The sequence below is a fragment of the Chiroxiphia lanceolata genome, chromosome 2 (assembly GCF_009829145.1).
Source record: "Chiroxiphia lanceolata isolate bChiLan1 chromosome 2, bChiLan1.pri, whole genome shotgun sequence".
NCBI lineage: Eukaryota > Metazoa > Chordata > Aves > Passeriformes > Pipridae > Chiroxiphia > Chiroxiphia lanceolata.
This window is the reverse complement of record NC_045638.1, coordinates 94,872,987-94,894,817: the sequence shown is the minus strand read 5'-3', so window position 1 is coordinate 94,894,817 and position 21,831 is coordinate 94,872,987. Positions and strand designations below refer to the sequence as shown.

At 45.7% G+C, this 21,831-nt stretch overlaps 1 protein-coding gene across 2 annotated transcripts; it reads left to right on the top strand.

Moving 5' to 3' along the window:
* Positions 1-1,460: 1,460 nt before the first annotated feature.
* Positions 1,461-21,068, top strand: TMEM39A (transmembrane protein 39A). Of its 2 annotated transcripts, XM_032679107.1 has the most exons (9): positions 1,461-1,781; positions 12,793-12,986; positions 14,511-14,733; positions 16,085-16,168; positions 17,545-17,687; positions 18,146-18,488; positions 19,293-19,480; positions 19,980-20,100; positions 20,635-21,068. In XM_032679107.1, the coding sequence occupies exons 2-9, from the start codon at positions 12,874-12,876 to the stop codon at positions 20,866-20,868; spliced, it is 1,449 nt and encodes a 482-aa protein (XP_032534998.1). In that variant the 5' UTR covers positions 1,461-1,781; positions 12,793-12,873; the 3' UTR covers positions 20,869-21,068. The 2 variants fall into 2 exon arrangements, with proteins under 2 accessions (XP_032534998.1, XP_032534999.1); XM_032679108.1 differs by lacking the exons at positions 14,511-14,733; positions 16,085-16,168.
* Positions 21,069-21,831: the final 763 nt, after the last annotated feature.

The window sequence follows — 21,831 nt, the reverse complement described above, 5'->3', positions numbered from 1 at the left end:
CCTTGAGTTATATTTCTCTCTCTCTGTTTGTTATGTTTTATTTCATTACAATTATTAGTAGTAGTAGATTTTACTTTATTTCAGTTATTAAACTGCTCTATCTAAACCTGCAGGTTTTACCTTTTTCCAGTTTTCCTCCCCATCCCACCAGGGGGAGGGAGCGAGCATCTGCGTGGTACTTAGCTACTGGCTGGGGTTACACATGACAGCAGCAGTGAGGGTAGGTCTGGCCAACTCTGTCCCATTTGTCATAGTCTTGCCTAGCCCAAATTACCAGGTTCTCAGGATAAACATTTAAGTGGTGCATCCCCACCCAGAAGTGGCTATTGCTCACGAGCAAGATTACTTCTTTTCTCCAGTATTTCCTCTTGCTCCCTGGGAGAGCATTCTTGCCAGCCCTCTCCAACCTCTGTCTATTTGCTGCTGCGAGGTGACTATTGCAGACATCACCCAATGTCCTTCCCGGCTGCTGGCTCTTCCCAGGGGCTCCCAGTGCCCCGAGGTTGTCCTGGGTACCTGTGTATACCTTCTAATGTGGTTGGCTGATGGTGGCAGTGGCAGCTGGGCTTTTCAGCTTCTGATGTTCGGCCATAGGATAAATACATGTGCTGACTGTAATGAAGCAGTTAATTCTGGTTTTTTAGGGGGGTTTTTTGGCACCTCATGGTGCAAAACATGGCCACACCTCGAGTACTGCGTGCAGTTCTGGACCCCTCACTTCAAGAAAGACATTGAGGTGCTGAAGCCAGTCCAGAGAAGGGCAGTGAAACTGATGAAGAGTCTGGAGCACAAGCGCTATGAGAAGCGGCTGAGGGAGCTGGGGTTGTTTCGCCTGGAGAAAAAGAGGCTCAAGGGGGACCTTATTGCTTTCTACAATTACCTGAAAGGAGGTTGTAGCCAAATGGGGGTCAGACTCTTCTTCCAGGCAACTAGTGTCAGGATGAGAGGACATAGTCATAAACTGTGCCAGGGGAGGTTTAGCTTGGACATTAGGAGGAATTTCTTCACATAAAGGTTGATTAGACATTGGAATGGACTGCCCAGGGAGGTGGTGGAATAACTGTCCCTGGAAGTGTTTAAGGAAAGACTGTATGTGGCTCTCAGTGGTCGAGGTGACATGGTGGTGTTTGGTCATAGGTTGGACTGATCTCAGAAGTTTTTTCCAAAGTAATTGATTCTGTGCTTATGATTCTGTGTGGAGCTTTCTGGCTCTATTTTTACTTGTGATTCCAGAGCAAACAAGGAGACGGAGCAGCTCCCGAGGAGACCCCGAAACCCCAGCAGCCAGGCCAGGCCAGGCCAGGCCGGCAGCAGCACACTCGAGCGGCCCCGCTGCCACCACCAAGATGGCGGCGCGGTGCGGCCGCCGCCCCGCCCCGCGGCTCCTGCCCTCCCTGGGCCGGCCGCGGCCGCCGGGGGCCGCCGCCGCTGTCGCCGTGTGATGAGAGCATCAGCCCTCACTGCCACGTCTCCCGGGCAGCAGGCGCTCTGCAGGGCCGCGCCGGGGCGCCGAGGCCGAGCTCGCCCGCCTCCTCTTCCCGTCCTCTCCCTTCCCTTGCTCCTGCTCCTGCCCCTGCCCCGCCGCGGGGCAGCGGCGAGGTGGGTCTGCCCGGCGGGAGGAGGGGCGCTCCGCGGGGCTCCCACCGCCGCAGCCGTAGCCTCATCCCCCCGGGGCGGTCCGGGGGCTACGGGGGCCGGGGCTCGCCGCCGGGCCGCTGCCGCCGTCGGGGACCCCGCTGCCGGCTGATGTCCGAGCCGCGCCGCCGCCCGCGCTTGGATGTGTGAGTACAGGCTCCCTCAGGGCAGCCCCGCTCCGGGACAGCCCCGGCGACACAGCCGGGCGGCGGGCTGGGACCGCCGGAGCCCCCACAGGCTGCGGTGCTGCCCGACCGAAACTTCGTGTGTGGTGTATGTGTGTGTGTGTGTGTGTGTATGTGTGTGTGTGTGTGTGTGTGTGTGTGTGTGTGTGTGTGTGTGTGGTGGGGAGGCTTCTGCCGGCTTTGTTCCGTCCTGCTGGTACGTTACGGCACTTGGTGCCGGGCTTCTCTTTTCAGACGTTTCCTGCTGTTCCAGGGTTAAAGCGGGAGGTCCGCGCACGCTGCGGAGAGCCGGGTGCTCCGTGGTAGGAGGGTTGGGGATTAAACGCGAGAAAGTTAGTCTGGGGTCACGGGTAGGTGTGCTTTTAAAGCGCTGTCCCTACGTAATCAGTCCTGCAAAGGAGGGAGGCAAGGGCACCGTTCTGTGGAAGATGAGAGCTGAGGCAATCCTCTGTAAGTCCAGGCAAATTCAACCCACCATAAGGTATCGTTTCCAGAATGCATGTGGGTGCGCATTTCCATCCCTGTTCTTTTTTTGTACCACTCAGAAAACAGTGTATCAATCATCCTCCGTTTTTTAGGGTAGCAGTTGGTCCGATGATTTTCCTTTTTACATGAGGCAGTTCCTTTGCTACTCCAGCATCATTTTAACATGTGAATGTATAGCAGAAACAGAGGCAGCTTTGTTTGCAATCTGTGATTGCTCTCATGCATGCTTTTTATTGAGAATAAGGGGCCCCTACTGTCACTGGTATCTGTTACAACTGTAAGGGAAGAAATGAGATGTCTGTGTTACAAAGTGGTGAGTTATGAAGTTTTTGGAGACAAGGCATCCCTTCTATAACAATCCCTTCTGTCTGTTAACTCACTGTGACCAGAAGAGATTTTCTGGGAGAGGGTTACGGTAGTACAGGGATGGGACTGGAATGGCTCAGCTGATACTGAAAGCAGAAAACATCAGCCCTTTAACCCGCAGTCTGCTCCTTTGCTCACCTCCCGGCATTCCAGTTGGAGTGTTTCTTATACTCATTTCTCCTTCCAGCTGCTCCTGTTGGAGTGCAGGCTGCTTTAGCCGAGGTGCTTGGCATTGCCGTCGGATGATACTCTGCTGGTAAAATCTGGGCCCACAGATGCCAAAGTGGTAGCCAGGCAATGCTGACCACTCCGGGAGTTGGGCTGAAACTTCACCTGCTCCTTGTTGTCCCTTACCTGACTGAAAGTTCTTTAGGTGTAGGTGCAGCTACTCCTTGTTTCTGTTCTTGAACATCTTTGACTTGGGTTTTGCAGTACAAACCAGAATTTCAGGTGGGAATGTCATCCAGGTCTGATTTATATGGAAGAACAGAGAAGCTCAGGTAATATCATTGACACTGTACCCAGTGCGATGTGTACTCCTGATTTCAAGACGATAAAACACCTCCATGCCTCCTGTACATCTCATTGCTGGCTGTCTCTTTGCAGATATGGTAACTTGCAAGCATTTGAGACCTGATTTTCAGAAGCTCTGGATATCCACACACCTACTGACAGAGGTGTCTATATTGCCTCAACCTGAGCATTCAAAAACATTATCAATATAGAAAAGACAGGCCTTTTATTTTTGCAGGCCTTTTTATTTTTTGTTTTTATTTTTTTACAGTCTCTCTGGCTGTAAAATGGGGATAAAACATTTTGCTTTCTACTTTTGCAGGATATGTTTCTATTCTGCTTGTAAGATAAATTCTTTTAAAAACTTCTTGGAATGTACAGGTTAGCACCTTGCTGAATTATTTTCCTTACAGGGATGCAGTAGCTAAGGAAATAAAGCTATTCTCATCTTAGCAGCCTGCCTATATTAGCAATGTTTGTGCTGATGTAACATGGCCAGTATAGATATACTTTTATGTATTACTCAAAAGCAGACAGGCCTAATCACTTTTTTTGTCTGGGCGTTCTTCAGCCACTACTTTTTGTTCTGAAATTTTAGAGAAAGAATCAAATTGTATATAGTATTTGAAGGGGAAACCCCACACCTTTTTGCTAGTTTTGAAGCTGAGCAGTGCTGAACACAAATCCTGCTCTGAAAGGGTCTGTAATGCAAATTGATCTGGGCAACTCAAGCCTGGATATCATAAAACTTCCTTCTGTGTGCATCAAATCTGAATGTTTGAAAATACAGCAAAAGCATTTGTGCTAGAAATGTTTGTTAAGATGGCTTCCAGTTTCCATGAGCATTCAGTTCAGAAGCCAGTTGGGCCACTCAGTACTACTCCATAGAGTTACAGCTCCTAAAGATGGATATGATGGAAAGCAACAAGACAATACTGATTCTGAGACCATCCTACTTCTCAGTCTCAATGATTTCCCTGTGCCTCAGAATCATGAAATCCTGGAATAATTTTCTTTTGGCAGTTACAATCATGTGGTTCAGTTTTAGTTTACCAGTGTGAAATTCTCGAGTTGGAGGGGTTGGGTTCATACTCTGGATTTAAAGAAAATACAGTTTGTCAATACACAGATGTACGTGCTCTTTAGCATTAGTGAAAATAAGTTAGAGATTTGGCTGAATTTGTTTGCTGTTAGAACATTTGGTCTTAAAAATAGTTTCCATTTCTGACAATTCTTTTGTTTTTCCATTGTGAAAATTTATGTCCTAGCATGTTTATGGACTGAGACATACAGAGAAGGATTGAATTTGGCTTGCAGAACCTACTTAAATGCTTGGGATCTTTGGTATTACTCAATCTGTCATAGTTAACTGTGCAGTATGATACTCTGTTATGCATATTTTCCTTTCTGAGGCCCAGTTTTTGTTCTCCTTGCACTGCCATTCTGTTGAAGAACTAAACCAGTTTGACGTTAATGCAGTGCTAGCTTATACACCAGAAGCCATAAGGAAGATACGATATTACAGTAACTGACCTTCCTCTTCTTTCAGTGATCCCTTCCCTCTGCCATCTCCTTAGCCTGCTCTCTGACTGCAGAGTTTGGCCTGTCCTGGTAATGGATGGTGCCATGAAGTTGGTTCTCTCTTCTTCTTTATTCACCTAATGACAGTAGGTCTTCTGTGTGAATCAGAACTTTAGTCCATTTATTTCTAACCCTACCACGGTTAGGTAAGTGGCATTGCTTTTAGCCAGTGGATTTTTAAAATGAGAGGTGAATCTCCAGGAGCTGTGTGACTTGGGAAAATCTCCCCTGAAAGATTTTGTGCCTTTTTTTGTGGAGTGTGGTCATCGGAGAGTTATTTCCAACCTTTTTTTGAGTTTTTTGGGTGTTGCAAGCGAAAAACGAGACTTCTGGTGGGAAGTGGGTATTGTGCAAGCCGGTCAGGAGAGCCCTGCTGTCTAACAGTGCAGGTGTTTTGGAATGGTTGGTTTAAAGCAAAAATGTCAGTAGACATCTGTGGCCCATAAATACAAATAAGGGAGAGAGTATGTAGATTCAGACAGGTAAATTAGTCTTAGTATAATTAATTAATGTATCCTATTGCATTTTCCCAATCTGCTGGATTAGTTGATCTGTAAACGGTCATACAAGGTTCTTGAGTGCTGCCTACCAGTCATGGAAGTTGAGTTAAAGACTTGCTATTTTGTGGGGAACTTGTGTATTACCTGTACCTCTTGTTAAAGAGGCAAGCAGGGGAGAGTTGATGCATTCTCAAATGTGGTTTATATTTTAATGCAAAATTATGATTTATGCAAATTACAATTTATTTAGAATTCCCTGCAATAATTTTGCTTTTCCACAGTGTTAGGGATATGCAAACTCTTGTTGCACCAATACTTTCTGCTGTGAATCCCAGTGCGATGATTTGGAGTAAAGCTTAAGGAAGCGGCTTTTAACTTTCTACTTCATGCCTTTCTACTTCATGCCTTCAAACTCATTGCTACAGATGGCAGATGCCTGCCTTATTTTTAGCTATTTGAGGACAAAATAGAAAAATCTTAGTGACTCCCCATGATTTGTCATCATGGCTGATCTCCATTAAATTAAACATAGGGATTGGCAGAGAAACAAAACCAGCAGGAAAGCTGCTTCTGTTTGTTTTTAAAAAAGCTTGTCTAAAGCGCTAAAATAATACTGTAAAAAATAATCACTACTACGAACAGAAACCCCTGGGAGGAGAAATACTTGCTGAACAGTTTATCCTGTTCGGGATAAGGAAATTGAGGTCTGACAAGATTCGTAAAACAAGTTCCCTGGAAGTCAATTGAAGAGGAGAGTTTAAAAAGCAAATGAGGTCCTAGCCTGTACTCAGGCCACTAGGGTGTGTGTATGTGTTCAAGGTTGGGAGGAGAATGCATATTTTGCTGGCTTACTTGACTGGAAATGTTAAGATGGGCTCTTAAAGCAAGAGCATCTTCTATCTTTTTCTGTTTTCTTTCTTCACCCCCTTCAGGAGTGACCTGTTGTTGTGCATTTGCCCTGATAACTTGGAAAAAAAGTTCAGTGGCCATACCTAAGATTCCCCTCCTTTCCCAGTTACTGTACATGGCACAGTGTAACGGAGGGTGATCTGTGGCTGTGTTTTAGCAGAGCCATGACTGTGCGTAATGTTTACTGAAGAGCTTTGGTGCAAGATGTACTTAGGAGTGTGTGTTGATAAACTGTATTAACGGCTTTGATAGCCTTGCCTGTGTTGTGTCTGCTAAAACATCACCCTTGTGATTTAGCATTACTTCCCAACCAGTGGCCCCTTCTAAACAGAACTTCTGTTTCTATCAGTAATATGCACAAGGAATTGGAGCTTAAAACTTTTGTCTTGTTACATACGCAGAGAACTGTGGGTCTAGTTTGGTAATTCCTGCCAGCTCTTTAGTTTGGGCCTCTTACTCTGGATGAGGCTGGACTTGCTGTCTCTTTCCCCACACGACTGAAAAGCATGGGAACTGTAGGACCAAAATAAACCATGACCCAGCTCGTCAGGCCTGCATTTCCCTTTGCTGCTGGAAAAGCTCAACTTTGCAATTCTGTCTTGTTCTCACGCGAGAACAAGCCAATGCTTTCTTTATTCCCAGATCCTGTATTTGGCTGTGAGTGTTGCTGTATACATCAGAAGAAGCCAAAGAAAATGTTAATGTCTTGCTAACTGTAATAGTGTTGTCTTGGTGAGGAGTGTTATTGGCCAGTTGTAGCTGCTGAGCCCTGAGGATCTTGTGTTGTGGGTTGGTTTTGTTTTTTTTCAGTTTCTTTTGGAATATAAATTCACTTGTGTTCATTCATAAAATTATTACAGTCATTCATTAAAGTCTTCCTAAGCTCTTTGCTTTAACCTCCTGCAGCAGTTTGTTGCACAAGGTAATTATATGGTTATAAGGTAATATTATTTTATTACTTCAGGAATTGTGGCTTTGTTCTCATACTCGCCAGAGGTTCATTAAGAGTGCTGAGTGTGTTTATCTTCTTTCCTCCAATTCACAAAGACTTGAACTCACCTGTATTCTGAAGAGGATCCTATCGCCTGCATACCTCTGGAAATTTCATCAGTTCACCTCCTGAAGTAAGGTCTTTGAGGGGATTTTAAGCAATGTATAGGATTTGGGTTGGAAATCCCCCTCCATTTTTAAAAATTGCTCTTTCAGTCTCTTGGATAATTTGCTTGGTCTAGAATATTAAGAACTTAAATCTATGTCCTAACCTTAAAGAACACATCTACAAAATGAGCTGGCTCAGCTTACTGCACTTTAATCTTGAGAGGCTTTTCCTGGAAAACTTTTCTTTCCTGCTCCCATTTTTGTCTGTGGGTATTTGAAGTGCTGCAGCAGCTACAAATGGCAGATGCTGCCTTCACCTTGTCTTTAGCTAGAACTCTTAGTTTCCCCACTTACCTGTCTTCTCAGCTCTAGCCTTCTTTGCTGAAGATGCCTGAAATGTCATACACTGTTATATGCCATTTGTGAATTCTTGCCTTTTTCTTGCTACTTTCACCATTCAGGTTTGGTGTGTGTGTAGAGGACTGTTAGATGGAGCCTCTTTAGCCAGAGTTGTGCTGCATCAGAAAAGCCTACACCGACCTTGTCTTGATGGATTGGTTTTGTTATTACAGAGGAGGTTCTTGATTCTTAGTCATGGAGTGAAAATTAGTCTTGCTGGTGCATCACCTGACAGGGGTGATTCACTACTCGCTCTTGTCCTGTTTGATGGAGTCTGAGCTGCACTTCAGGGGGGTTTCTGTCTTTCTCTACCAAATCTCCCTCTTAATCCATTGCTGTGTATGGCATGAGGACTTGGAAAATATGCCGACTTGGAGACTTGGAGACCTCCGTCCTAACCGGTTTTGCCTCCCAGCTCTGGGCCAGGTGGCGGGTGTGTGCCTTTGGAGCCAGCCTGAGTTGAAAGGTTGTGTTGACTTAGCACTGGGGCAGCTCTGCGCAAGCCAAATATTTAGCTTTCCATCTGATAACCTGTAGGTTGTTTCCTCCCTCACAACAACCAAATGCTTATTTTATTCCCAAACCAAATTAGGGCTTCCACAGAAGTTTTACAGCTTCTTAGCTTTCGGTGTGTCAGATGTGAGGGTGCTTGGGTTCTGCCATCGCTGTTCCCAGGCTCTCTTAGGATTGTTTTTTCTTTTTGGCATTATGTTGGGTGAATTTGGTTACCAGCTTTGTGTCTCAGTTTTTCCAGCTGTCAAAATGGGTGGGAATTTTTTTTGTTTTGTTGGGTTTTTCAAATTATTATTATTTTTTAATTTAAATAAATAAATATATGGTTCACACTAAAAGGAAATAAAAATAACCTGTAGTAACTGGGACTCTCAGTGTTCAAAGTTCAAAAGAAAACTTGTCTATAAGGTAGATTTGCTGATAATTTGCAAAGACATTAGGATTGCTGGACAAATGCAAGTTTGGGATTAGGTTGACCAGCTACAACAACTTGAATTGAGGACATTAGTAACCAAGAGACCATTGCTTGTTTCAGTTTCAGAGACAGACTGTGCTTTGTGTCAGTGCTCTGCAGCCATGTTGTGGGGGTGACCTGCTGCAGTTCCCTGCGAGGGAACACTGCACAGGTGGCAGGTGTGTTTCCATAAAGCACGGACGCCCAGAATGGAAAGTCTTACTGGGAGCATGTGTGTAGCTGAGGAGGAGGCAGGCAGAGCTCCCTCACTCACCACAGAGGCGATGTGTTGCTTCACCCCCAGATGTCACATGCTGACCCAGCAGGAAAGGGCTGCTTTAATCGAGATGGAGAGTTGCAGTGAGAGACCTGTGGTCTTCTTGAGCCACATTGCTGCAAGTGAGGATGGTCACATTTCCCTTTCTGCTCTTGAGAGTATCTGGTTGTAGGTCTTGTGGAGCCAAGAAGAGCCTCTTGAATGTTTTCCAGCCCCTGAGAGTTCGTATGCCTTGGTGCAGTGAGCTTCCCGAGGGACTAGAGGCTCAGTTTTCTCCGATTAAAAAATGTTAACGCCATCAAAATAACTGGCTGAGCATTGTAGTGTTTGCAGCAAAGAGATGGGGAACCAGGCAGACTTTCCATTCTGATGAGTCATTGACTCTCTCCTGATTTGCCTCTTGAAAGAGCTGTTTGGGCAGCTGCTGATGCAGGAACATGATTCTGAGTGATGGTCCCTGGGGAGCAGGACAGAGCTGCATGCTGCTTCACCTCTGAACTGGAGGATAATTTGTCTGCCTAGCTCTTTATCAGTAAAGCCTTGCACACAGCTGTAGCTCTTGCCTGCCTCGATCCTGCCTCAGCAGGATAGCAGGGGAGCTGATGGGCAGGAGGGGTGTTGGTGCAGAGAAACAAAATGACCAAGTGGTCCTTTGCTGTGGTTCTGAAAGGAAGAACTGGAAATCAGAGGGTCTTGTGCCCTGTTTCTGGATCTTCTTATAAGTACGTCACATATGAAAGAGCATGGTCTGTCCTAGGACCAAGAGCTGTCCATACACACACCCAATCCCTGGACCCACTATCTGTTGTTCTGTAGCTGGTCCCCAGATCCTGCTTGTCTGTTTTTATGATGCCCACATCTGCCTGAGAGAGGAGATCTTGGAATATGGCTGGTTTCAGTTCTGAGGATTTGAGGATGAAGGGACTACAAGTATGTGACTAATTTTTTGAGGGAAATTGTAGGTGAACTGGAAAGAACAATGTGGAATCATATTAATAGACTAAAGAGGCCTGTCAGGAAGAGCTTTTATCTTTCATTACTCACTTTTTCTGCATGACTCTATATAAAATAAGATCGCTGATGGGGTGGGTACTGCAAACAGAGAAGGGAGCCTGTAGACTTCATTAATACTTAATATGACTCAGATGCGCACAGGAATCTTATCTGTTGAAATAAAGGGTTATGGACACTTTTTTTCTTGTTCACATATTTTTTCAAAGTAGAATCATGCCTTTGTTTATTAATCAAAAGGTATAAAAATGCTTTTCCCCATGCCTCTCTCCTCAAAAATGAAAGCTGTTGATTGGTTCAAGGCCAAAAAAAGCAGACTTAGAGTCGAACTGATCTGTAATCTCACTGCTTTGTTTAGCTTTATCTGTGGAGCTTCAGTTTTGTGTGGCAAGTTTTACAAAACAGAGGCAAACAAAAAAGGAATGGTTCTTAGGCAGATTTTGCTCTAACAGACGCCTACCTAATTTGATCTAACTCCAGTGAAGTAAAAGTTATTTAAAGCTTGATTGAGAAACTGCCCAGTCTATATGTTCATGGATCACTGTGAAAGGGCTTATTCAAGTGCATTTAAAATATGTGCACTGATGTTAAGGATGGCTGCTTTCCACGGGCAGTCTGTTTTACTGGTAGAAACCCTGCATTTTACTGGTTTGCAAAACCAGAGGGTAGAAGTGCAATTCCTTAGTGTCCAAGTGCCTGCATTGGAGAGTGTGTGAGGCATACTAATGGGATGATACTAATGAGACCTGTTAAATTATTTACATTAATTATTGAATGTGGCATAAAATACCTTCCACTGTTAATAGCACTAATTATACCACCAACATTTTGCATCCATTATCATAAATATCCTGTAGATTGAATTAGACCAGTTGTTTTAGCTTTCACAGTCCCTGTAGTAGTTAAATTTGGCTTAAAATGTCTTTCAAGTTTGTTCCTTTTTAGAGGTTTTTCTCATTTTTTTCCTTCACTTTAGCTGCTTATCAAAAGTCTGGATGCCCTAAGTGAATTCAGCATTGTTTGTTCCCACCCCTGCTCATCTTGTGCATGCAGGAGAATTTTCTTCTGTTTATATTTAATTCCTGACATAGAAATATTCCCAAATAAAACTCTAGAACATCCTAGAGAAAATTGTCTGAAAGCTTTAGAGTCTTGACTAGAAAGGTAAGGAAGGCTTCAATTCTCTGTTGTGTTGTCATTGGAATTATAATGAGAGTTTTATAGTCTGCCAAAATACATTATTTTCCTCCAAACCCAAATTGCCCAATGCTTGCTTTCCTTTCGTGCATTTTCACATCTCTTTTTCTTTCTTTTTTTTTTTTTCCCCTGTCTCCAGGATCTCTGTTTTCTGTTGTGGTTTTGTTGTTTTGGTTTGGGTTTTTTTGGGTTTGGGTGTTATTTATTTTTTTTTTTGCAAGTGATCTTCATGTTGATATGTGGAAAGCATTCATCTTTTGAAACATCTTGGATTTTTGTTGAAAATTTGAGAATTGGTATCCTAGTTTCAACCACAACAGTTGGTTATTAGAGTAGAGATGAAGGATGGGAAATTTTAATACAAAGGATAATTCTTTGAGGGAGGTTTTTTAGAGTAATTCTCCTGCACACTGTGTTCATGGCGACAGTGGTGTGACTCACTGAGGAAACTTCCTGGCATTTCTGCCAGCCGCGATTTCTCATGATTTTAAAGGAGGTGATAACTGAATTATAAATAGATGATAGGTTCCATCTGTAGATTTCAAAGCTAGATCTAGAGCTTCCCAGAAGGTGTGGGTCCTTTTTTGGACCTTGGGTTGGTTCTGGGTATGATATTTTTCCAAAAGGGCAGCTGATTAGTCTCCGGACTCACAGACACACCAAAGTCCTTAGAGTGAGATGCTCGCTCAGTGTCTTGTTTCTGTACAGCACATGTGCTTGGAGTGACTTGCAGATTTACACTCCAGTTCAGTCCCTCACTTCCTTATGTCTGCTAGCCATCAGAAACTTACCTGACTGCTGAAATCCTTGCAGTGTCATGTGGGAGACCAATGAAACAGAAGCAAAACTGTACGGGAAGTGATAAAGGGTGTGCCAGAGAATCCACCACTGTTACTGATATTCTGAGTTGCCCAGCCTCTCTCGTACTAATCCATTTTAAGGAACTGATAAATTTAAATGTGTCATTAGAAATAAATAAATATTTATAAGCTTACTATTAAATTATTTTTCTTTGAAGGGCTGGGTCATGTGAGCGCCTATACGTGCATTTGAAGTGGATGCATAACATGTGTGTTTTGCTGCACTACTCTGCTAACTAAAACTACTTTTAAATGGACCTCCTACCTTTATGTCAGTCAGGAGATCTTAGCATGGAAGAGAGCTGAACCACGCAGCTACCTTCATGGAGACCAGCCTGTCTGTTTAGACCTCTGCCAGAGGGCATCCAAATTACCCAACAGCATCAGAGCCTGTGAAGTAACGTGTTGGATGGTTCAAAAGACCTCTGAAGCTCTAATAGCTCCACCACAACACGGAGAGGGCTCTTCCCAGGCTTGCTTTTGAAATGAAACACACAGTTGTGTTGCCTCCAGCACTGCAGATGCTCAGTGGTGCTTTCTAGCCAGCAGGAAGTGCTAGTAGTCACTGATGGCTGATTTAAGCAGCCCCTTTTTAAAGACAAAGTGTCAGTGGTGTTCATTCTGCATGTGCAAGCAGAGGCTGATCTGGTGCCACTGAAATGGCACAGTGTTTTAGGGTGGTGATGGCTGTCCCACAGGGCTCTGAGTGTATGAGAGTAACTTCGCTTTGCATGAATTTGCTTGGCTGCAGTGTGAACTATGTGAACAGCAGTTTGCACCTTAACTAATGTTTCTTTCTCCTTTGCAGACTTGGGAAGGCTTTTGGATCGTTGTCTGGGTCTCGGGGCACAGCCTGCCGGAGGCACTGGAAGCGGACTGGTTCCTGGTCATGCCCGGTGGAAGGAGGGGACCCAGCCGGCAACAGCTAAGCCGTTCAGCTTTGCCTTCTCTCCAGACGCTGGTTGGCGGGAGCTGCGGAAACGGTACTGGTTTGAGAAACAGGTGAGGACAAAGGTGGGGGCGTTGAGACCCTTGTGGCTTGGACAGCACTAAAAACAAGGGACTTGATCCACTCTGAACTCTGTGCAGGAGGGTGGCTTCGTGGTGAAAGCGAGGAACTGGGAGATGGGAACTTTGAGCCCCCTGCTGTGGCAGTAGGAGGTGACTCATCCAAGAGGGAACGTGTCATGTGTGACAAACCTCTGTTCCAGCTTCTCAGCTCTGCTATGGCACATGCCGCCCTCTGTGGTCCCTCTCTTGACTTCATGCAGTAAAATCAGCCCCATGGGGAGGATTGTGGAAGTGGTCTCAGCCCCCCTTCAGCGCTTGCTGTGGTCACAACAGCCAGGGGTGGAAATTGCACAGTGCTCCGTTTGTCTTTCCTGCAGCAGTTCCCAGTTCCCAGTTCCCCAAATGATGAGTCCTTGTCTCTTGCTTGCCTACAGTGCCACAGGGAATTAGTGTGACGTGTCAGAGCACAGCTGTGACTCCTCCTCCCACATAATAGAAAGGCAGGGCAAGGGGATGCCCTTCTTCTGTTTTGGACCTGCTGGCTGCAGATTCAACTAATTCTCACAGTTGGCAAAGATCATCTCCATTTTCTGGGGAAGTTGGGGGCTGAAACAGGAACACATAGTGACATTTAGATCTCCACGTTTGATATGAAAACTGAAAGGGCCCAGTGTTACTTCCTTCCATAGAAAAGTTGGCAAAGTAGAAAAGCTATTTGCTACATTCAGAGGCCCTAGTATAAGTTAATTCTTACAAATTAGAGCAATCCAAGCCATGTAGCTTTGGCCTGTACAGACTTCTCTGTCTGGGACAGATGAACAAATGGCACAGTCTGAGGTTCTTGAGGAGCAAGTAACTGTAGAGATCATAGAGGCAGTGCCTAGGTCCTTGCTTATCCTGATTTCAGACACAACGTAGTTATGTCTGAGCTTCCCTCATCAGTTCAGTCTGCCAGAACTTTTAGTTGTCCTAGCCTCCTCTTAAACCTAGGAAAGAAGGAAGTGTGAGAACACTTGACAGGTCAGCCTCTAGGAAGTGGCTGAACTACTTCATTCCATTTTTAGTTACCCCTCTTTTAAAAAGAGGAACTGTGAGCAGAAAGACAGTGGGCACTTTGCAGTACTGGAGAAGGAGGCTGGGTGCTACTGTAATGTCCTGGTGATGGGTGGAAAGAGCCAACATTAAATGCTTGATGTGGCACAGAGTCCTCAATGAATTTTCCTCTGTACCTCTGCTCCTCAATCTGCAAGTTTACTGCAATATTGCTGGGCGTGTCACAGCACTTCTGGCAGCTCAATCAGTTGTCCAGAGAAAATGCTGGGTAAGGGTTTTGTCTGAGCTAAGATGATGAAGCTCACCACCAGTCTCATGTCAGAAGTATAAATGCAAGACTGCTGTCACCTTTCCTCTAGTAATGCCCAGTCTCCAATTTACAACCTCAAGCATACTCTGACCTGGAAAATGTTAGAGATGATGTAGAATGTTTACCAAGTGAGTGATACCCATCTGCTTCAGGAATGGTAGTGCCATCAGCCTCTCTGCGCCTCCGATCACAGCGCTGATTACTCCAGAGCCTGTGCGTCACTGCCGGATCCCTGAACTGCCGTTGGATGGGAGCCTTCTCTTTGAATTCCTGTTCTTCATCTACCTACTGGTAGCCCTCTTCATTCAGTACATCAACATCTACAAGACTGTCTGGTGGTACCCATACAATCACCCTGCTTCCTGCACCTCACTGGTGAGTTCCCCAGCAAGTGCCATCACTTGTGCTTTTTCATTACACAGCTGCTTTTCATGCTGCTTCAGTCCAGGAATCACCAAGCGTTAGACATTAAGGGGGTGGATGGGAGTTCGCATGCACCCCCATCATCCAGGGCCATGTCATCCCCCATTTTACAGGGGAGAAAATACATGGCAGATGAGAGAGAGGAATCAGCAGGACTCCTTCAGGGGAAATTTCTTGCAGATACTTGCATGGCCTAGCTAGCTCCTAGGGTTTGAAACAGAGTTGAGATTCCAGGAGCTGTCTCCTATCGTGGGTACCCCTTCCCAGTGGAAACAACAGAGCTTGAAGAAGGAAGATATGCAAGTTTACATTAGGATCTCACAACAGGTCAGCAGCAGAGTTGGGGAGAGGTTTAGATCCTAAAGCTACCAGTCTCCTCAGTTTCAGTCTTGCTGGTGCAATAAGCTACGCGACCTGGCAGTGACCTGTACCTGAGTCAGTGGGCATGCGTGAGTGAAGCCAGCCTCTGCAGCTGGTATTGTGTCCTTAGGGCTGCTTGGAAGTGTGAGGTGGTTCCTCAGTTACCTGTACCGACAGGTGGTGCTGGTGTTCCAGCTCAGCTCTGCGATGGCGGACGCAGCTTGCTTAGAATTAAAAGCGTTCTGTTTTGGGCTCCCTCCCTGGAAGGATTTAATAGTCATTTGTTTGTTCCCATCACAACTCAAGCATTCTTTTCTACCCAAAATGTCCTTGAAATCCCAAACAGCAGTATTCAGAGTCTGCTAACTGTTCTAGCCAGGATATATTTGATGGCTTCACTGAAAAATTGTGAGAACTGTATCTAACTTGATGCAGCCAGAGTCAACATTAAACTTCTAATATGGATCTGTGACCTGTGAAGATGACATTTCTCACTTCATCAGGGAACAGTGGTTGCTACAGACCATTTTTGAGACCAAGAGGGAAAGTAAGCTGGTGTGCTCACTCTGGACTCCATTTCAGCTGCCCTTGTTGCTCAGGGGCTTTTCCCTGGAGAACCTGTAACCTGTTCTCCATAGTAGGATTCTGGTCCTAGATGTCCCTTTGACCCCAAAAATACCTGCCTGAAGGGTGGATTTGTTTTGTTTTCTGTGCAGATCTCTCCATGGTAAAGAACCTCCCTGTGGAAAAGATCTTGCTTCTTGGAGACATTCCTGTGTTTCTAATGTTTATCCCTTTTCTCTCATCCCTAAGAGAGAGATTAGGGGAATGCTTACATGAGATCCTAGTATACTCCCCAGCAGCCAGTTTTCTAGTCCCACCCCATCTGGGTGGTTTTAGAGTCCCTTTTCCTGGTGAAGACCTTTCTTCTTTCCTCCTTCAGAATTTTCACCTCATTGACTACCACCTGGCGGCGTTCATCACAGTGATGCTGGCACGGAGGCTGGTGTGGGCCCTCATCTCTGAGGTAACATTCCCAATGTTCCCTCTCCTGCCTGCAGTACTTACTGCAGAACATGACCATCCCTGGCCTAAGAAAGTTCTGCAAGTGGGAGGGTTTCTTCCCTCAGAAGAGTCTGCATTTGAAGGACCAAGACTTTGGTGGTGCCCTGCCTTGGAGATTTTTCCTGGAGACCATTCATGTCCTGCAGTATTGGGTAGCTCTGTTGCCTCTGCAACTAGAAGGAGATTAAATGGTCCCTCTTGCTTATTATCTTTGCAGGCACAATCTTGTGTTAGAGAAGTGGCCAAGAGAATTGCAAGTCAGGTAGCAAAAAGGCAAATAGGGAGGTTAGGCAAGACTGGAATAATGAACTGGAGATTAGAGGGGGAAAGGTCAGGAGGAGGATGTCTGAGTACACTGAAGTGAAATAGGAATGCTGGTAGAACTGCTTTTCCAGTCCTGGTTACTCAATAACTCAGACTCTGGTCATGTCACCACAGATTTTGAGACCTTCTCTGTGTTTGTGAGAGCAGAACCAGGCAAAACAGACCTTTGTAAAAGTCAGTTTGAGGAAAATGGAAGTTTTGACAACTGAAATGGTTAATACAACTCTAGGCTAAGCAACTAAGCAGTGTTGTAAAAAAGGTAAATAAAAGAACAGTAATGTCCTGTTGAATAGATGAATGGAGAAGATGGGATCTCTAAAGTTCTCTTTTCATCTGATTCGTGCCATTTTCATTTGTGTTCACATCCTCCATAAAACTTTCATAGACTGAAATTTCTGCATTGAAACCTTCCATGCAAGTTCTTGCACATCCCATCTATTGGCTCTAACCCTGTATCTTTTCATAGTTCAGTTTCCTTCTCCCCTCTGGAGACTGGAACAAGCTTTCTTGCTGTGATGCTTCCTCACTAGACTGCAGCCTGTACATCCAATAGAGATGAGTCTTGGAAATCTGTTTTTGGGATTGCCAGGGTGCACCATCTTCTCTTCCCTTGGCTGAGAACTGTGACCTTCCAGAATGCTGAGACCTAAAGGAAAGAGCAGGAGGAATTGGGTTTCAGGCTATCCCGGACTATTATCAGAGCAATAAGGGATTTAAGCAAAAATATTTTTCTACTTTGCAGCTCTGAATTTTTTTTTTAAAGGCCCTATTTTAGTCATGCCCCACAACTTGTGATTATTTGAATCTTTTAGATTCTGTCAGTCATTAATAAAATCAAAGGCATTTACCTTTGTAAGACGATCAGTTTCCTGCTTCTGGGAGGAAGAGGGCAGCTATCCCTCTTACAGTACCTCCTGGCACCCCTCTCCCTGCTGCTCCTCCACAGGCAGCCCTTGTGCTTGTCTTCTAGCACCAGTGTTACAGGGCTGCTGAGTGTTTCTTCTCCATTTGCAGGCCTCTCAGGTGGGCGCGACATCAGTGGTTCACTATATGGTGCGCCTGGTGCTGCTCACCCTCTGTGGATGGGTGCTCTGCTGGACTTTGGTCAACCTCTTCCGCAGCCATTCTGTTCTCAACCTTCTCTTCCTGGGCTACCCGTGAGTGACACCACCTTCTGGGCAGGGGGAGCACAGCTGCTTGGGTGTGACACACCCAAGCCACCATGGGAAGCAGAGCTCTTGGCTGTGGTCTGTTTCCTCAACTTAAATTAGAAGGGAGGCAGGAGGGGCTGGGGGGTGGTGCGAGAAGGTGGCACTGAGCTGATGAAGCAAATTGCCTCAGTTGCTGTTTGTGTGAGGGGCCTTTAATGCCACTTGTAGACTGAGCCATTGAGATGCTTGGTTCCACAAATGGGATTTAAAGAAGCTTCTCTGCCCAGTTGTTGAAACTGCAGCCTCTGGCCCTTTAGGGTGGAGAAGAGTTGGCCACTAGCTTTCTGGAGTGAGGGTTCCTATGTGGTATCACTCTCCTAAGGGATAGCATCTGTTGAGAAGGTGCCCCTCACTTCCTGTTGGGATGGCTGTCATTTCAACCATTGTTTTTTCTTTTATGGCAGGTTTGGTGTCTACGTCCCTCTGTGCTGCTTCCACCAGGACAGCAGAGCACAGCCTCTACCTGCAGACTGTGGATACTTGGTACAGGACCAGGTGGCAGATGATGGGGCTTCAGCTGTCAGCAGCCTGGTCAAAGATTTCTTCTCGCTTCTGTGGGAATCCCTGAGAGAACAGTTCAATAATCCTACGTCTATCCCCACCCACAGCTGCCCCCTTTCCCCAGATCTCATCCGCAATGAGGTGGAGTGCCTAAAAGCAGACTTCAACCGCAGGATCAAGGAAGTTCTCTTCAACTCTCTCTTCAGTGCCTACTACGTGGCATTCCTGCCACTGTGTTTTGTGAAGGTAGCTGTTGTCTGGCTCTCCCTGTGCCCCTGCCCGCTGTCTCCTTCTGACTGTTGTGTGAACTGCTGCCAGGCCAGATTCCTGGTTAATTCCCCTTTTCTCTGTCTCCCCTTTGGCAGCCCGGATAGCGGAGCATGGCTGCATCCGGAGTGCACTAGTACTGCTCCTGGTTGGCAGATAGGTATTGCCATAAATGTGATGCACCTCTAGTCCCATCACCCCACTTACTAACTCCCCTTCTCCCACCCCCTGTCCTAGGCAGATGGATAGCTGTGTTCTTCCTAGAAAAGGGAGCCTGTCGTTACCCGTCTCAGATCCAGCATCTTGCCTTTTGAGTGTTTGGATCAGAGGCTTTGGTGGTCAGGCTTTTAGAGCCAACTAGGATGCTCAGCAAGCTAAATCCAAGAGCCTCTTGTCAATGTGCGGGTTGTATATTTTCATCTGTCATTTTTTTAACTTGGACAAGCTCCTGTTGGTGCAGAAAACGGGCAGGGCTCCATGTAGCAGTCTTGGTGCAATTGGTGCTCCTGGGGCAGTTCTGTGACAAGCAAACTGCCTTGTTACCTGTTCCTGGAGGAGAAGATGCACCAGCTGCAGCATCATCCCCTGCCCTTTCTCCTTCAGGTCAAGGAGAAGGGAGTCTTGAGTGTTTCCTAAGCTGTAACCCTCCGAAATCACTGGTCCAAAAGCGCATGCCTGTAACGTGTGGTGTGGGTCTGCTGGATGCATACGCAGTATGTCCCTTGTCATTCCTTTGTCTGTCTTGTGACAGTGGTGCCAAGTTCTTGTCTGGTCTCTTTGCAGAGCACCCAGTACTACGACATGCGCTGGTCCTGTGAGCACCTCATCATGGTGTGGATCAATGCTTTTGTCATGCTCACCACTCAGCTGCTGCCTCCCAAGTACTGTGACCTGCTCCACAGGTCAGCCGCCCACCTTGGAAAGTGGCAGAAACTAGAACACGGTTCCTACAGCAATGCTCCACAGCACATGTGAGTGTGGGCATGGGGAGGGTTGGCATGCCTCGCAAAGAGAGGAGAAGACATTCTAGTAGAGGAGCAAATACCACCAGTGCATATTTACTGAGAACACTTCTGCACTCCCCATGCAATTCTACTGGCCTTACTGTTCCCTGGAAACAGAAATGTCTGCTCTAGAGAGCTGTCTGAGCTCCTCCAGTCACTGCTGGCTCCTTCCCAAAAAGGAAGGCTGACATTCTTCTTGGCCAGTGGAGAGTATCTTGTGCAGGGGCGGGGGGTGGCCCCCTCCCATGCAGTGGATGAGGTTCTTGCACTGGGAGTAATTTGTTCACATTACTCAGAGTCCATTTGATGGGCTTGTGATCACGTCTCTCTGCTTTTCCAGTAGGAGCTAGGACATGTCCCTGTGGCAGAAGCTTTGGTATTTTTCAAGATGCAGTCCATTCCTGTGAACCCTTATCCAAGGAGCTGGGAGCACAGATGCTAAAGCTCTGGCATTCTCTCCCCACAGCTGGTCAGAAAACACAATATGGCCACAAGGAGTTCTGGTGCGACGGAGCCGATGCCTGTATAAAGCAGTTGGGCCTTACAACGTAGCAGTGCCTTCAGATGTGTCCCATGCCCGCTTTTACGCAAGTATCTCTTCTCTTGCTTGATGCCTTACGACTGTGGGAGGGAGGAGAGGCTCAAACATAGCTGCAGCAGAGCAGACCGTGCAGAACAGAGTTCAGTGCTGCGCAACAGCCTGTTGCTGCTAAGCAAAATACCTGTTAGCAGCAGAGGGGTTTTCCCCTTCCAGTATTAAAGTGACCTCTGGGCAAGATGGAAGCCACAGCTGCCTTGTGAGTGTTTTCTCATCAAGGTGACCCAGCTCTCTCATCAGACAGTGGCATATTCCCAAGAGGGTTCTAGTTAACATCGTTCAGGGAAACAGGAAAGCACATCACGAGGCCAATTGGTTATCTTGCCCGTCCTCCCTTTCTCAAGCAAAATGCCACTTCTACATGCCACCTCTTATTCTGTTTTCCCTAAGTAGCACCTGATGGTGGCTGGAGTACAAGCATTTCTTCTTCAGTGGTGCCTGCCAGCATTATATACATAGCCCTCCTCCCTTTAACCCTGCAACAAATTACAGAAATCTGTCCTTTTTAACTGTTTCCCTGCAGTTCCTTTTCCACCGTCCATTACGGCTGCTCAACCTGCTGATCCTCATTGAAGGCAGTGTGGTTTGCTACCAGCTCTACTCCCTGCTGCGCTCAGAGAAGTGGAACCATACCCTCTCCATGGCCCTCATCCTTTTCTGCAATTATTATGTCTTATTTAAGCTCCTCCGGGACCGGATAGTATTAGGCAGGGCATACTCCTACCCACTTAATAACTATGGACTCAAGGCACACTAGGCCGGCCAAATGTGTACCCCTTCTCTTTTTCTTCCCACAGGGCAGGGAGGGAACCTCAGAAAAAAAAAAAATATTTTCGTACAGTTCTATTTTTTTCTTGCGGCGTTTATAAATATTTAAAATATTTTATATTTTGTATACTATTGTTTTTGTGGGGCGGGAAGGGAACCAGTGGCAATTAAATGTCGCTTTATAAACAAGGTGTTATTTTATATATATAAAAACCAAAAAAAAGTGGATGTGTATATACCATATATCTATACCCATACATATATCTATGTGAAGCAACAGGATTGTGTGTGTGGTCACTGTGTCTGCTCCGCTCACAGAACTGCCCTGCCCCTGCATACTGTGGGGACAGAACTGCTGTTAATTAGGAACAGCAGGTCTGCTCTAGAATTTGGATACGCTAACAGCCAGGGGAAAAAAAGAAAACACTGGGGCCTTTCACATAGATAAGTAAAGTTTATTTTGGTAACCTCACTACCAGGAAAGTCTTGCATTGAAAATGTGCACTGATGAGATACGTTTAGGCAAAGGCAGGAAGCAGTGTGTGAAAAGAGTGACTAAGTTACTGTCAGTCAGTAAAAACTCTCAGTTCTTTCTTCCCACTGTTAGCAGGATGCAAGTATTATTTTTTAAAAATAATGAACTATTTACTTTAGCCTCTCTCCTCCCAGCAACTTGAGCTCTCTCTCTATGCCAAGGGAATGAACTAAACATTCAAATCATAATTTTAGGGTAGTAAATAATTTCAGAATGGATTTGAAATAAATAGATTCATCTAGCAGGATGGTAATTGAATATTTTAGACATCCATCTCTATGCCCTCGAGCAATAGCATAGAATTAGGAATATTCAGCTATTTTCTTCAAGCAGTACTGTTCCTTGCAGAAATTTATTCTTATCAAACATTTACCACCTCCCTTATTGCTAAGCAGTATTACCACCTCCCTTATTGCT